Below are 15929 nucleotides of genomic sequence, written 5' to 3' on the forward strand. Positions count from 1 at the left end.
GTAGTTCCTTTATAGCCCAACATTAGCCACCTTTAGCTTAGCGGAGGTGACGTGAAGTCATGTGACCGTGCTGTAGTTCCTTTATAGCCCAACATTAGCCACCTTTACCTTAGCGGTGGTGACGTGAAGTCATGTGACCGTGCTGTAGTTCCTTTATAGCCCAACATTAGCGGCCTTTAGCTTAGCGGAGGTGACATGAAGTCATGTGACCGTGCTGTAGTTCCTTTATAGCCCAACATTAGCCACCTTTAGCTTAGCGGAGGTGACGTGAAGTCATGTGACCGTGCTGTCGTTCCTTTATAGCCCAACATTAGCTTTTTACTTCAGAAATCATAAAGTGGTGTTAATATGTGGAGATTATCCTGCTGAACTAAACGTGTAAGTATCATAAATGTCGAGAGAAATGTACATATAGAAATCCCATTGTCTTTTTGTGGAAGTAGCTACTAAACGTTCTACCTTCATACATAAATACGTCCTCCTTGCACCTCTTTACTCCCCACCTCTCTGTCTCCACCTCCAGTCCCACAGTCCTGGCTCACCTGGACGTCCCTAACCCGCGCTACCTGGGCCCCGCTATCTCCTCGGGGGCCATCTACCTGGCCTCCTCGTACCAGAACAAGCTGCGGGTCATCTGCTGTAAGGGCAGTCTGATCCGAGAGTCCGGGGATCTGCAGAGGACCGGCTCCAGCAGAGGGTCAGAGAACTTTCATTTCACTTGAGTTTTTATTTTATTTGAAAACGTGCTGGTATGAATCCTTCACTAAAGCCACACAGCACAGCTTTTAAAGCCCAGCTATGTTGCAACGCTTTATTCTCAAATGCACAGTAGCTATAGGGTCGTTTTGGCAACACAAAGTAAGGTACCATGCTCCACAAACAATGCAACATATAATATATATAAGACATAAAACAATACAGATAATGCATGAAGACACAGTAAAGAAATAAAATAGTGCAAAAGAATTTAGAAAGTGACCAATGTGCAAGTAAATGCACAAAAGTAAGCATTAACTTGTAAATACAGGTACATTTTGACCAAGAGCTTAATAGAGTTAATAGAGTGCATGAACATATTATAATATTTAACACTAGATGAAACTCCCTGAACCCACAACAACAACAAACCCACAACAAAGACAGAAACAATTCAGAATTGTAATTAAAGTGTGTGGGTGGGATAACAACACTTGAATGCCAGAAAAACACTTTAAAATGAACAACAGGTGACCTCTGAACTCTGTTATTGTTGAGTGTTGGGTTGCGGTCGAATAGTCCATTTAGCTTAGGAACCTTCCTAACGGAGTGAAATGACCCGGAAGTCCCTCAGTGGCAGCCATGATAAGTGCCGTTCGAATTCTCTAAATGAAAGGAAAGGAGGTTTCAAACTTCCTTTATAACCTCCTTTAGCTTAGGAACCACTGGACCTCCCTAACCTAAAGGAGAGGAGAAAATGCTGCCCCACAATGCCTTGCGGCCGCGGCATTTGCCGTCTAACAACAGTCGGCCGTTCACGGAAACAACCGATTATGAACGAGAAATGATATCATGAAAGTTACGGTGCTTATTAAGCATTTCAAAACGTATGTGGTAAGTTGCCAAAGTGCTTTGTTTTGAACGTTCATCAGTATTATAATCAAAAAGAGAAATGTGAACGTTAGTTTTTACTGAAATGATCAAATAAAGTCAACATTTCACAGTCTTTACTGAGCTGTGTGGGGTTTGTTCAACTTTTAAAAGATATTTGAATGGTGATATACACAGTGATAGATGTTAAGGACTAACGTTTATAATAAATACATTTGTATTGATTTTAAGATCTTTTCATACAATCATACGTATTGGGATCATTTGTATTAATGTGGACCGGAGGGAGAGGGTGACGAGCATAAGTTTCACTTTCCTTTTTTATTTCAATTCCAACTTTGGTCATGAAGAATATGTTTCTCTGTTGTCCCCGTTCATAAAGCATAAAACAACAGCATCAGAGCACGGTGCAGAGTCTCTAGATGAGTTTACAGTAGTGACTCGTTCTTATTAAACATCCATGTTGTAGTCCGCTGTATAGAAAACTGTAGTTTCCATAGTTTCCCCACAGCAGCAGGCGCACATTTATGACCTCCGCTGGCGCATCATAAACACGTCGGATAGTGAAAGTGCAGTCGGATTCTCTAAAGTACCGCAGTCTCTTCTCCTAAATCCTTTTGAATTCTCCTATCCACTATCCCTTAACCCCGTGACGTTTCACTCAGAGGTCAAGGAATAGACGATAGGGTTAGAATTTAGGAGCTGTTTTTTTGGAGTATTCGACCGCAACCTTGGTTGAGACTTTTTTTTTTTGAGACAGGTAGAGACTTTTAGTTTGTAATGAATGGACCGACAGCGCCCTCTGCTGGTGTTGAGTTGAGTTATTCATTAGAGATAAATAACCAGAAACAATACCGAGTTAATTATTGGAAAGGCAAAAAACTAAATAACACTTATACTAAGACAATAAACACACTAAAATAAAAAATATCACCTTTATTTATTATTTTTCCAAGTGTAAAAATATCAAACGCAATTTTTCTTTAATAAAAACAAGCAGTGTCATTTAAAAAGGATTTTAAATAAATACGAGCGCTGTAGGATCAGAAAATAGGTGACATTCCTCTAAGTATGGAAGATGGCCTACAATGGAAAAACAAAATAAATGTCCAAAATTCACAGCAACTAAAGATCATGGATGAACAAAACCACGTCATGGCTGCAGAGCTGATGTGAAAATAAAGAAATGGGGCAGGGACGTGGGAAGTCAGTCAGAGTTGGAGGGGGGGGGGGGCTGGGTGTGTGCTAGTGGAGCCTTTGCAGCGGAGAAACTGTGGCGCACTTACACTGTAGGTGCGGGGTGAGGGTGCTAGTGGAGCCTCGCAGATGGGGGTGCTGCAGCCCCCTCAGCACCCCCCCCTTCCCGCGTCCATGACATGGGGTGAAGCCTGCGAGCTAGTTCAGGCAGTCAACTCGAGCACCAATCATACATTAACGCTTGACGCACCTCGTCCCTCAACCAACCAACCAAACACATTGCTGCCAGGTCTGCCTGCCTCTGCCTCGCTATGCTGCTGCTGCCACTGCTGTGTTCACTTGCTATTGCTACGTTCATGATCCTGCTGCTGTGTTTCATGTTGCTGCTGCTCGCCTGCCCCCCCAGCTTCCAGGATTGTGGGAAACGGTATTTCGATCTCTCTGTCTGTACACGCAAACTGAAAGATTGACAATAATGTTGACTTTGACTTTGATCAGATATCTCCTCTCCTTGTGTCCTGCAGGAGCCCCAGTAAGCGCGGCCCCCCCACCTACACCGAGCACATCTCCAAGCGCCTGGTCTCGGGCCCCGGCAGCCATGAGGGCCTCCACCGTGAGCCCAGCACCCCCCACCGGTACCGGGAGGGAAGGACCGAGTTCAGGAGGGACAAATCCCCCGCCCGGCCCCCCCTGGAGCGGGAGAAGTCCCCGGGCAGAGGGCTGGACGCCCGCAGGGAGATGGACCCCCGCAGAGAGAGGTCTCCGGGGAGGTTTGGGGACAGCAGCCGGCTCCACGCTGGGTCTGTGAGGACGCAGCTGGCCCCCGCCAACAAGGTGCTGGGGAGACCCCGTTTGTTTTAGTATATACTCGCTCTCATCTCGCTCTCATCTCGCTCTCGTCTCGCTCTCGTCTCGCTCTCATCTCGCTCTCATCTCGCTCTCATCTCGCTCGCTCTCATCTCGCTCGCTCTCATCTCGCTCTCATCTCGCTCTCATCTCGCTCGCTCTCATCTCGCTCGCTCTCATCTCGCTCTCATCTCGCTCTCATCTCGCTCTCATCTCGCTCTCATCTCGCTCGCTCTCATCTCGCTCTCATCTCGCTCTCATCTCGCTCTCATCTCGCTCGCTCTCATCTCGCTCTCATCTCGCTCTCATCTCGCTCTCATCTCGCTCTCATCTCATCTCGCTCTCATCTCGCTCTCATCTCGCTCTCATCTCGCTCTCATCTCACTCTCATCTCGCTCTCATCTCGCTCTCATCTCACTCGCTCTCATCTCGCTCGCTCTCGTCTCGCTCTCATCTCGCTCTCATCTCGCTCTCATCTCGCTCTCATCTCATCTCGCTCTCATCTCGCTCTCGTCTCGCTCTCGTCTCGCTCTCATCTCATCTCGCTCTCATCTCGCTCGCTCTCGTCTCGCTCTCATCTCGCTCGCTCTCATCTCGCTCGCTCTCATCTCGCTCTCATCTCGCTCTCATCTCATCTCGCTCTCATCTCGCTCTCATCTCGCTCTCATCTCATCTCGCTCTCATCTCGCTCTCATCTCGCTCTCATCTCGCTCATCATCGCTCGCGGGGGTCTCATCTCGCGCGCTCTCGTCTCGCTCTCATCTCGTCGCTCTCATCTCGCTCATCATCTCGCTCTCATCTCAGCTCGCTCTCATCTCGCTCTCATCTCGCTCGCATCTCGTCTCGCTCTCATCTCGCTCTCATTCCCTCTCTCGCTCTTCTCGTCTCGCTCTCATCTCGCTCTCATCTCGCTCCTCTCTCATCTCGCTCTCATCTCGCTCTCATCTCGCTACGCTCTCATCTCGCTCTCATCTCGCGCTCATCTCGCTCTCATCTCATCTCGCTCTCATCTCGCTCTCATCTCGCCGCTCTCATCTCGCTCTCATCCTCGCTCTCATCTCGCTCTCAGTCTCGCTCTCATCTCGCTCGTCTCATCCGCTCTCATCTCGCGCTCTCATCTCGCTCTCATCTCGCTCTCATCTCGCTCGCTCTCATCTCGCTCTCATCTCGCTCTCATCTCGCTCGCATCTCATCTCGCTCTCATCTCGCTCTCATCTCGCTCTCATCTCGGCTCAGCGTCGCTCGCTCTCGTCTCGCTCTCATCTCGCTCTCATCTCGCTCGCTCTCGTCTCGCTCTCATCTCGCTCGCTCTCATCTCGCTCTCATCTCGCTCTCATCTCGCTCTCGTCTCGCTCTCGTCTCGCTCTCGTCTCGCTCTCATCTCATCTCGCTCTCATCTCGCTCTCGTCTCGCTCTCGTCTCGCTCTCATCTCGCTCTCATCTCATCTCGCTCTCATCTCGCTCTCATCTCGCTCTCATCTCGCTCTCATCTCATCTCGCTCTCATCTCGCTCTCATCTCGCTCTCGTCTCGCCCTCTCGTCTCGCTCTCATCTCGCTCTGCTCTCATCTCGCTCTCATCTCGCTCTCATCTCGCTCTCATCTCGCTCGCTCTCAGTCGCTCTCATCTCGCTCGCTCTCATCTCGCTCTCATCTCGCTCTCATCTCATCTCGCTCTCATCTCGCTCTCATCTCGCTCGCTCTCGTCTCGCTCTCATCTCGCTCTCATCTCGCTCTCATCTCGCTCTCATCTCATCTCGCTCTCATCTCGCTCTCATCTCGCTCTCGTCTCGCTCTCGTCTCGCTCTCATCTCGCTCGCTCTCATCTCGCTCTCATCTCGCTCTCATCTCGCTCTCATCTCGCTCGCTCTCATCTCGCTCTCATCTCGCTCGCTCTCATCTCGCTCTCATCTCGCTCGCTCTCATCTCGCTCTCATCTCGCTCTCATCTCGCTCGCTCTCGTCTCGCTCTCATCTCGCTCGCTCTCGTCTCGCTCTCATCTCGCTCTCATCTCGCTCTCATCTCGCTCTCATCTCGCTCTCATCTCATCTCGCTCTCATCTCGCTCTCATCTCGCTCGCTCTCATCTCGCTCTCATCTCGCTCTCCATTCTCGCTCTAATTCTCGCTCTCATCTCCGCTCTCATCTCATCTCGCTCTCCATCTCGCTCTCATCTCGCTGCTACTTATCTCGCTCTCATCTCGCTCTCGGCTCTGTCTCGGCATAGCTTCTCATCCGCGCTCATCATCGCTCATCGTCATCTCGCTCGCTCTCGTCTCGCTCTCGTCTCGCTCTCGTCTCGCTCTCGTCTCGCTCTCGTCGCTCTCATCTCGCTCTCATCTCGCTCACTCTCATCTCACTCTCATCTCGCACGCTCTCAACACGCGCCACACATGTATCCTGCTCTCTCTCTCTCTTAAAGGGCTAGGCGCCCTCACTTTGCATGACCCTACTATTATAAAATCTGTTTTCAAAAGGTTTGATTAAGTCATAATATAGTATATTCTAAAAGTGACAGTATATATTACCCTCTCTTCCCCTGACAGCACAGGTGGATGTTTGATCAGTATTTATGGTGAAAGCACCTTGAGATGACGTTGTTTTTAAAGTGTGCTATATAAATGAAATGTATTAGTATTATGTAGAGGGTGACCCTGTGTCTCTGTCCTGCAGGTCTGGGATCAGTCATCGGTGTGAGTCCTGGAGCATGAAGAGGAACTGAAGGAACCCTTGATCCACACACAGACACACACACTGCCTGTACATAGTGCAGCTGCTCGTGCAACTTCCCATCAACCTGCACTCTCTCCTGCGACCTGCATCCTCTTTTCTCACGCGTGCTTTCATTGGAAAGTGGAAGATGTGATCTGCAGAAGAAGAGAACCCACTTTATGAAATATTCCTCCAGAGATGTAAATAATGCCGTCTGAGTTTTTATAGATAAAGGGAATAGTCGGCCGGTGAAGCCATGTCTATTTTTTTTTTTTAAACGAGTTTCTAAAGATGTCGACAGGGAGATTAATGATGTTGTTGGTTTACGAAATATAATATAAACACTATCAGCGTTTAATAATGACTCATTAGTCCTGAAGAGGGTCTGAGGAGCAGCACTTTGCACATTCACCGATGGATCTGAAGTGAAACTCGCTCTCTAGCCTTTGGTATTTAAACGCTTTATGGTTTGTAACATATTACAAGTGCTGCTCGTGTTGTTTTAAGCAAACCTAACATGCTGCCGATTCTGTGAAGTGTAGTCGTCGCCAGGAGTCACTTGAACTCCTTCCTCAGATCCATCACTCCTCCTCCTCTTCCTCCTCCTCCTCTTCCTCAGTGAGCATGAACACTTACAGCAGCTCCTCTGATTCTCTTGGTTGTTTTCCTTTCTCTGTATTCGGTTCAATAAGTAGACGTAGATGTTTGACAGTGACTTCATGTGTTCTTGATTTCTAGAGATGTAAACCAGTACATGCATTAAACATGATTGAAGTGTTTCCGTGTGTGTGTGTGTGTGTGTGTGTGTGTGTTCAGAGCAGACAGACACAGAACATTTAAAAGTCATGGTATAGTATGCAAAACGAATTATAGTAGAATAAGAACAGTAATTAAATAGATATTGAAGTGTGTTCTCGTGTGTGTGTGTGTGTGTGTGTGTTCAGAGCAGACAGACACGGTAGGTTTATCTAGTTTATTTCTCCTTTAAATTCTACAACAATGTAATGCTCTTTAAAAGTAAATCCGACAGAAACAAAATATTCAGACTGAGCGAGGAGCACTTGTTACAGGAAGTCGCTATGTACAGCTACACACTCCTCACACACTCCGGAGGAGGTTCAAAGTGCTTCGAAAAAACAGACGGGAGAAAAGATCAAACTGAAGCACGAGCCGTCGTTCTGAGACCCGACACTACACTGCTTGGCACCAGTCTCCACTAAAAGAGACACACACACTCGATGCATTCACACACTCTCACACACACATACACACTCAGGTGATAACTGGGCCTTAGCAGTCAGCGTGAGTTAGAGAAATAAAACAACAAATGCAGAAGAAGAGAACTTCCTAGAAGGAGAATAAAAATAAAAGCACAGCGAGGGATGTGTGTGTGTGTGTGTGATGACACACTAGTGAAAAGCAACACACACTCTCAGCTCTGCTGTGATGCACCCCTGTGGCAGTGTCTACTTTGTGTCGTGTGCAAAATATATATTTTAATACGTTTCACATTCATGGATTGGTGGATGAGTCCCGGCCTGTGAGGGTGGTGAAAAGGGACGTCTTCATTATTTCTAATTAAATCTGTATTTAAAAGGTGATCAAGTGTTCACAATCATTTTTCTTTCAATATTTAAGACAAATTTATATTTATTTGGGAGATTTGGAAAAGAATAACGATTAATAAGAATTATTAAGTCTGTACCAAATTAGTTAATTTAACATTTTGAGCGTCTTATTTGGATGTTTTACATTCATATTTATTATTCACAATTATCTATAAGCGTTATTAGGGCTTTACCACTTTTTAAATTATTATTTGTGTTTATTTTTTAAGACTCCTTAAGTATTGAGGTTCTTGAATGAAGCTATGGAAGTGTGAACGATGCATATGTATAGAAAAACATCCAATTAAAGTGATGTCAAATAAAAAAATCTGCATTTTGTACCAATTGTTGTATTTTTTTGCCAACTAAAACTATTGTAATTAATTCAGAAAAAGTTTTTGGCAAATATTTGCATCACTTGAATCTGAAACTACATAAAAATAATATAATAAAAATACAGCAGCCTGAAAATAAAATAAAAAGACGTAAAAAACGTAAGTTCTATGAAAAATATCTAAATATTCGGTACAGCCCTAATAGGATCCCAGGTCAGATTTACGTAAATATATACTTTAGATGTGAAATCAGAGGCAGTAGCAATATATACAAATAATTTCAGCATTTAAAGCCACTGTTTTTGAGTGTTTTTGTACAAATTAACAGAAAAGACAGCAGCCAGGTGTCTCTGTGATGTTTAAAGGGTTAAAGGTGGAGCTGCTGAATTAAACACCACCAACACAGGAGGGCGGAGAGGAACCACTTCGGTTCGGTACAATGATTCATCATAATGTTTTAAATTCCTCTGATAGTCCAAACGGGGGTAAAAGATCGTAAACCCCCCCCCCCAAAAAAAGATGAAAATTAAAATGTGTACTGTACCTTTAAGGGAAAATACAATAACAAAGGCAGTTCTGCGTGGTGTGGGAGCTAATAATAGTGTGTGTGTGTGTGTGTGTGTGTATAAAGTAGAGGTAGTGTTTGTAGATGGGTGTAATGGTGTGTGTGAGTGAGGGGGGGTTATTTATTTTCGGGACCACTCAGTGCATAGACGTCTCACCGGCCGCACACAGATGATTTAAATATGCTAACGATGCTAAATGCTAACCCCTTTAGATGTACACATCCTCTCGTGATTGGCTGATATAAAACAGGGTAAAACAGAGGAAGCATCAACACTGATTATCCTGTGGCAATTTCAATTGTCTGGGTTTCTTTTTTTTAAAAACAGCAATTCAACAACTCAATAACTTAAATCATTTGAAAGGGAAAAACCACTGCAGCATCGAAACAGGACGTCCTGCTTCTCTATTTAAAAAAACAAAAACACCTGTCATCAACAAATTATATTTGTCCTCAATTAAACAACATAAGAAAAACAAAGAAATAAAAAAAACAAAAAACCTTTGGTGACTAATTAAGTGAGCCACTATTCAAGGATTCTATACATTTGTCTTAAATGCTATATCTGAATATATTATTTTATTCACTTATCTTACAAAAAACAAAGTGTGTGTGTGTGTGTGCGAGGAGGTCATTGGATGGTGTGAGTCTCTGGGTGTTTCTCAATGTCGAGGAAGGATCCTCCAGAGCCACTATTTCAAGGATGCTATGTCATCGAGTCCCGCCGAAGGACTGTTCCAATGTCCAGGCTCCTTGGAATTCTACCGAGGACTGAATCCTTCGTTGCGGGACATTTCGAGGCTGCACATGTGTATCCTCCGCGGTCTTAAAATCCCCACAATGCTTTGCGCATGGACCAATTTCCCAAATCTTTGGCGGAAAATGTAAGACGGGGGCCTCTCATATGACGCACACCTGCACACTTGCTAGCCTGTTCCATTCTTCGTCCTCCAATTGCCAGGACGGATCCTTGCCTCGCTTCTGAAGGACCTGACTCGGAAGACATGTCCTACCAAGGAAGCGTCCTCGACATTGAGAAACACCTTCTACTTCTTAAAGAGCCCTTTCTGCCTACGCTCCTCCACGCCTCAGCCAATCAGAGCGGAGAACACCTGTGATGTCATGATTAAAACGCCCAATCACAAATGACGAGCTTTAACATTTCAATTTTTTTGTTGTTGGATGTGTTAAACTTCACTTCCTGTGAGAGGCTGAAGAGTCGAGGAGACGCCCAGTGCCTGCTGGGTAATAAAAGTGGGAGGCTGTTGCGTGTGTGTGTGTGTGTGTGACAATAACACACTGTCACACACACTTTGTTACACACTCGCTGAATAACAGTCGATCAGCTGTTCAAAACATCGCTGACAAATAACAATGATAATTGACCCTCGTTAACGTCGGAGATATTCATTCTTGGTGACACTTTCTATGAAGCACAGGTCTATACTATTATAAACACACTTATTATCTGCTTATAGACCGGTGTAATTACATTTATATACAATTCCCCAACTACTTTGACAATTAATTTATCAATAAAGTAATTATTCCTGTCAGAAAATGCTGTTTTTCGGCCTCTAAATAACTGATATTTCCAGTATTTCGTAGTTTTATATCATACAAAAATGACAATATTTGGGTTTTTGAATATTAAATAAACAAAACCAATAATTTTGAAAGTAAACAGTGTATAAATACTACTTTGTAGCCATAAATAAGCACTATTTAATATATATTTAACAACAAATATCAGATCAAAAGTATTTTTAAATTGTTTCAAAAGGTCAAGTTTGTAAGGATTTACTGTATATCCCCTAGTTATAAAAAAAAAAGACATGTTTTAATAGAAATGTCCGTAATTTAAGAGCAATTATGAAGGATTATGACACTACCTACAAGTCATAATACAATGTTTTATAATGTGGTACGATTAGAGTTATAATGCATTAGAATTGTAGTTTAAAGTGTGTTTATAATGCATTATAGATATGTTTTTTAATAGAAAGTGTTACCAAAATAAACTCATAAAAACTCCAGCTTCCTGTCTGCACTCTGCTCTGAATCTCAACAAACATCACACAGAAAAATACAAAATAATTCTGCGTCAAAAGCGATAAAAACCCACTCATCAATCAAGAGATTCAGCCGGGAGCCTTAAAGGGCCAGTGCACCATAAAGCCTTAAAGGGCCAGTGCACCATAAAGCCTTAAAGGGCCAGTGCACCATAAAGCCTTAAAGGGCACAGTACACCATGAAGCCTTAAAGGGCCAGCACACCATAAAGCCTTAAAGGGCCAGTGCACCATAAAGCCTTAAAGGGCCAGTGCACCATAAAGCCTTAAAGGGCCAGTACACCATAATGAGTAATGAGGGATTTAAATGAAATCAGCTTATTTTCCAGAACAAATGTCACTATCTTCTGACATTTAATGGATTTGTGTACAACAGAAATATATATATAGTGTAAGCCCTTATTAACTTCTCTCAAACAGGGAAAATAGAATAAATGTAGAAGCACGGTTAGAGAGGAAACATGGTTTGGTAATGTGTGTGCACCGGCCCTTTAAGAGTTCATCAGACTGTCACCATAACTACTGTTTCTACTTATTATGGGATATATATGGACTTCCACATTATTGTGTTTACATGACCAACATTCAGCCAACATGATGCAGCATTATAAGCCCACATTTAATATATTAATTTGGTTAATTACTTAATAATTAACCGTTTATATATTATTTTGTGTTCTTATAATTCAAATGTAATGTAGTTTGATTAAGTCTAATTAATTCAGGGTATTTTAAATATTGTTTTTCTATTAAAATGTCTGAATATTCTTAATATTTACTTTGTTTTTTTATTGAAATAAGTCTCTAATTTATTCAGTTTTGAATTTTTTTCTAAATGTAATTCCAATAATCTTTATACTTGATTAATTAATTCAGATTTTTTTGGTTTATAAAGGGTATGTACATATGTTTGATTAAATTCCAATCTCTGAATATAACTTACAAATAAAAATATTAAAGTATTTTACTGTTTTAGTTTTATTTATTCATCAAAAATATTATTAAAATGCCCTTTAATTGAATATTTTGATCAAATTCAAGCATCTGAATAGTCTTTTTTTAAAAGGTTGTACACGTTAGTTTACTTTCCTAGTAGCATTATATCAGTGGCATGAAATGGTCTTATAAACACAATAATACGGCAGTTGTTCACGGGACAATATATCGTACGACGACAGTATGTACGGCGAAAAACCCCCAGACATTTTTAAAGTCATGATTTCTTCCCGATCACACACACCTTCAAGATTAAAGAGTCCAGAGTGAGATGAGTGTGTTGTTGAAAAGATGAAACGCAGAAACTCCAGCGTCCGGTCGCTTCCAGGACGTCCATCCTCACTCCTCCATCCTGGGGGGTGTGTGTGGGGTGCAGCAGTGCCACACACACACACACACACACACCCCCCTGTGCACAGCCTCTCTGTATATACACTCCACACCTGCAGCACACACACACACACTTAAGAGTCTACGGGACATTCGGTGTTTCTCCCTGCAGCAGGTTCATCGTTCCGCTTCTCCAGCTCCGGGGGGGCGGGGCTTAGCTGCAGGGGGGCGGGGCTTAGCTTCAGGTTGCCGTAACAACCGTTGCAGACGCGGCTGGGCTCGAACAGCTGCTGGCTTGGCACGGGGATCTTCTGCTCGCAGCAACTGGCGCAGAACACGTTACCGCAGTTCCTGTACACACACAGACACACAGAAACAGGGGTCATTGCGGGAGCCTATACACACTTACAGTCACCAATACACACCAGGAAATGTCCCCCATACAAAAAAACTGATTTTAATGGTGATTATTTCAAAAAAAGTCTGGACTTTTTGTGTAATTAACCCACAGGAATGAGTCCTAAAGAACTTTGCATATATGTCACTTTCACTATTTTATTTGTCTTTAATATATTTTATGTTGCATTATTAGAGAAGCCTGGGACAGCATTTTATCACTTCCTGTTCCCTCGTCTGGAAGTCAATGGTTTTCTGAATGTCTGTTTTTGGTTGTTATCCTGAAATAAAGTCTGTGGTTAACACAAGCTGAAGATATTTTTATTCCACGACATGCAATACGTCAGTAAATACCCCACTGGTGAATTGAAGTGTCTAAATGAGACGACTAAACGTCATCACGGCCAACATTAGCCACCTTTAGCTTAGCGGTGGTGACGTGAAGTCATGTGACCGTGCTGTAGTTCCTTTATAGCCCAACATTAGCCTCCATTAGCTTAGCGGTGGTGACGTGAAGTCATGTGACCGTGCTGTAGTTCCTTTATAGCCCAACATTAGCCACCTTTAGCTTAGCGGTGGTGACGTGAAGTCATGTGACCGTGCTGTAGTTCCTTTATAGCCTAACATTAGCCACCTTTAGCTTAGCGGTGGAGACGTGAAGTCATGTGACCGTGCTGTAGTTCCTTTATAGCCCAACATTAGCCACCTTTAGCTTAGCGGTGGTGATGTGAAGTCATGTGACCGTGCTGTAGTTCCTTTATAGCCCAACATTAGCCACCTTTAGCTTAGCGGTGGAGACGTGAAGTCATGTGACCGTGCTGTAGTTCCTTTATAGCCCAACATTAGCCACCTTTAGCTTAGCGGTGGTGACGTGAAGTCATGTGACCGTGCTGTAGTTCCTTTATAGCCTAACATTAGCCACCTTTAGCTTAGCGGTGGAGACGTGAAGTCATGTGACCGTGCTGTAGTTCCTTTATAGCCCAACATTAGCCACCTTTAGCTTAGCGGTGTTGATGTGAAGTCATGTGACCGTGCTGTAGTTCCTTTATAGCCCAACATTAGCCACCTTTAGCTTAGCGGTGGAGACGTGAAGTCATGTGACCGTGCTGTAGTTCCTTTATAGCCCAACATTAGCCACCTTTAGCTTAGCGGTGGTGACGTGAAGTCATGTGACCGTGCTGTAGTTCCTTTATAGCCCAACATTAGCCACCTTTAGCTTAGCGGTGGTGATGTGAAGTCATGTGACCGTGCTGTAGTTCCTTTATAGCCCAACATTAGCCACCTTTAGCTTAGCGGTGGAGACGTGAAGTCATGTGACCGTGCTGTAGTTCCTTTATAGCCCAACATTAGCCACCTTTAGCTTAGCGGTGGTGATGTGAAGTCATGTGACCGTGCTGTAGTTCCTTTATAGCCCAACATTAGCCACCTTTAGCTTAGCGGTGGAGACGTGAAGTCATGTGACCGTGCTGTAGTTCCTTTATAGCCCAACATTAGCCACCTTTAGCTTAGCGGTGGTGACGTGAGGTCATGTGACCGTGCTGTAGTTCCTTTATAGCCCAACAATAGCTTTTTACTTCATCATGAAGTGGTGTTAATATGTGGAGACGTGTAACCTGTAAGAATCATAAAGTGGCTTAATGTTGATCTAGAGCTGATTGTAAATAAAACTTAGTATGAACACATTTACAGAACAGGATGCTGATATAAAATGTGTCTCCTGTAAACCAGCTGACCTTAGACACATTATTCAAAGTTTAAAAAAAGTCAGTTTCTTAAGAATGAATTCATCTAGTTTTCTGCTGCACTACATGCCTGTTAGCATTTCTTTAATAACCAGCCCATTAATAAAAACACACATTAATACCTTTATAAAACCCATGCTCAGATTCTGATGTAAGGCCATGCTCACACACTCACACACACACTCTTCTACCTGCCTACTCACCCTGAGCAGAAACTAAAACTACAAATATGAATCTATTCCACTCTCCAGCCTGGGGGTGAGATGCAGGCGGCTGGTTTGGGGCGGCATGCTGCCGGGGGGGGGGGGGGGGTGAAGGTGGAGAGGGGGTAATGGCAGGAGGAGTGGTGAAGCTGTGGAAATCTGCTTGTTTTAAGGTTTTAATTAGGGCTGCAGGATGTTGAAAAACCTGATGTAGCATTATTTGCTTCCTGAGATTTATCGGGTTTTTTTTAAAGAGGCTTTTTCAGACTTTATTTTGTACATTTTTTTAAGTTAAAAGTAGGGTAGGTAAGTTTGAGAAACCAGCTCGAGTGCGCTAGAATTTGAAAATACACAACCGGAGAAAATCTGCCACTTCCTTACAGAGCCCCTCCTCCAACACACACGAACGCGCACATGACCAATGAGGGCACGAGATAAGTTTGTGCACAGATGGAAGGCTGACAGGCAGGTAGGCCATCCAGTTCTTTTAGCCGGGCCGGCTAAAATGATTGGTCGTGCTTTTTACAGTACTACGGCTTCCACAGATGATATTTTATGGATTTTTTGTCAAAGCACTTCAGATATTCATTGCTATCGGGATGTTAAGAGCATTCCATGGAATATAACAAAAAGTGTATCTCGAGCCGGTTTCTCAAACTTACCTACCCTACCTTTAAAAGCATTATTTAAACACAAAATGAAGACGGTTGATCTATAAAAAAATGTAGTTTTCTTGTAAAACCTTCATTATGAAACTGAGGCGAGCCTACGGACTAAAGGGGGGAAGCACTGGATACGCTTTGAGACAATTAACTATCATTTTGAATGTTGATTCATTTGTTGATTACTTTCTGGATTCATGTTTTTGCTTATTGGTCTACAATAAGGGAGAAAATGGTAAACATTAAAACAAGGAAGAAAGGAACTAGAACTTATTTGAATGTATTTTGAGTGTTTTTTGTATTAATTAATGATTAAAACCAAATATGTGTTCGATTTATTAAATAGCTGAATTGGTTGATCTTTGAAGCTTCATATTACATTTCCAAAACAAGAACTGTCCATTTCAATAAAGCAGCTAAAAAGTTGCACTGTGACATTTTTGCACACGATATATTCTGCAGCCCCAATTCGAAAATCTTAGGGTAAAATACCGACCAATCAGCCCTCGACCAATCACAGCCCTCCCCCTGACGCTACTGCACAGCCAATCAAAACCTCTGAATGGCAGCACACTCAAATCTCAGACAAATAAAATGAGATTTCTCTGAGAAATTTGATGACAACTACAACAGGATGAAGGGAAACCAGATGCAACAGGTGAGGAGGGGGAGGGAGGGTAGAG

At 43.4% G+C, this 15929-nt stretch overlaps 2 protein-coding genes across 3 annotated transcripts in view; one reads left to right on the forward strand and one right to left on the reverse strand.

Annotated features, from left to right (window-relative positions):
- Positions 1-8838, forward strand: part of LOC117484802 (citron Rho-interacting kinase) — a gene marked incomplete in the record, with an annotated part of 91454 nt that extends 82616 nt beyond the window's left edge. Inside the window, 3 exon segments of the mRNA XM_034133238.1 lie at positions 524-697; positions 3309-3618; positions 6301-8838. Of these exon segments, the coding sequence (XP_033989129.1) occupies positions 524-697; positions 3309-3618; positions 6301-6324 (508 nt within the window).
- mtmr3 (myotubularin related protein 3) overlaps positions 7299-15929 on the reverse strand; it is a 48363-nt gene continuing 39732 nt past the window's right edge. For both annotated transcript variants that reach the window (XM_034133240.1, XM_034133239.1), the window contains one exon: positions 7299-12594. In XM_034133240.1, the coding sequence (XP_033989131.1) occupies positions 12378-12594 (217 nt within the window). In that variant the 3' untranslated portion in view covers positions 7299-12377. The remainder of the gene's footprint in view (positions 12595-15929) is intronic.

This window comes from Trematomus bernacchii, unplaced genomic scaffold, assembly GCF_902827165.1.
Source record: "Trematomus bernacchii unplaced genomic scaffold, fTreBer1.1, whole genome shotgun sequence".
Classification (NCBI taxonomy): Eukaryota; Metazoa; Chordata; class Actinopteri; order Perciformes; family Nototheniidae; genus Trematomus; species Trematomus bernacchii.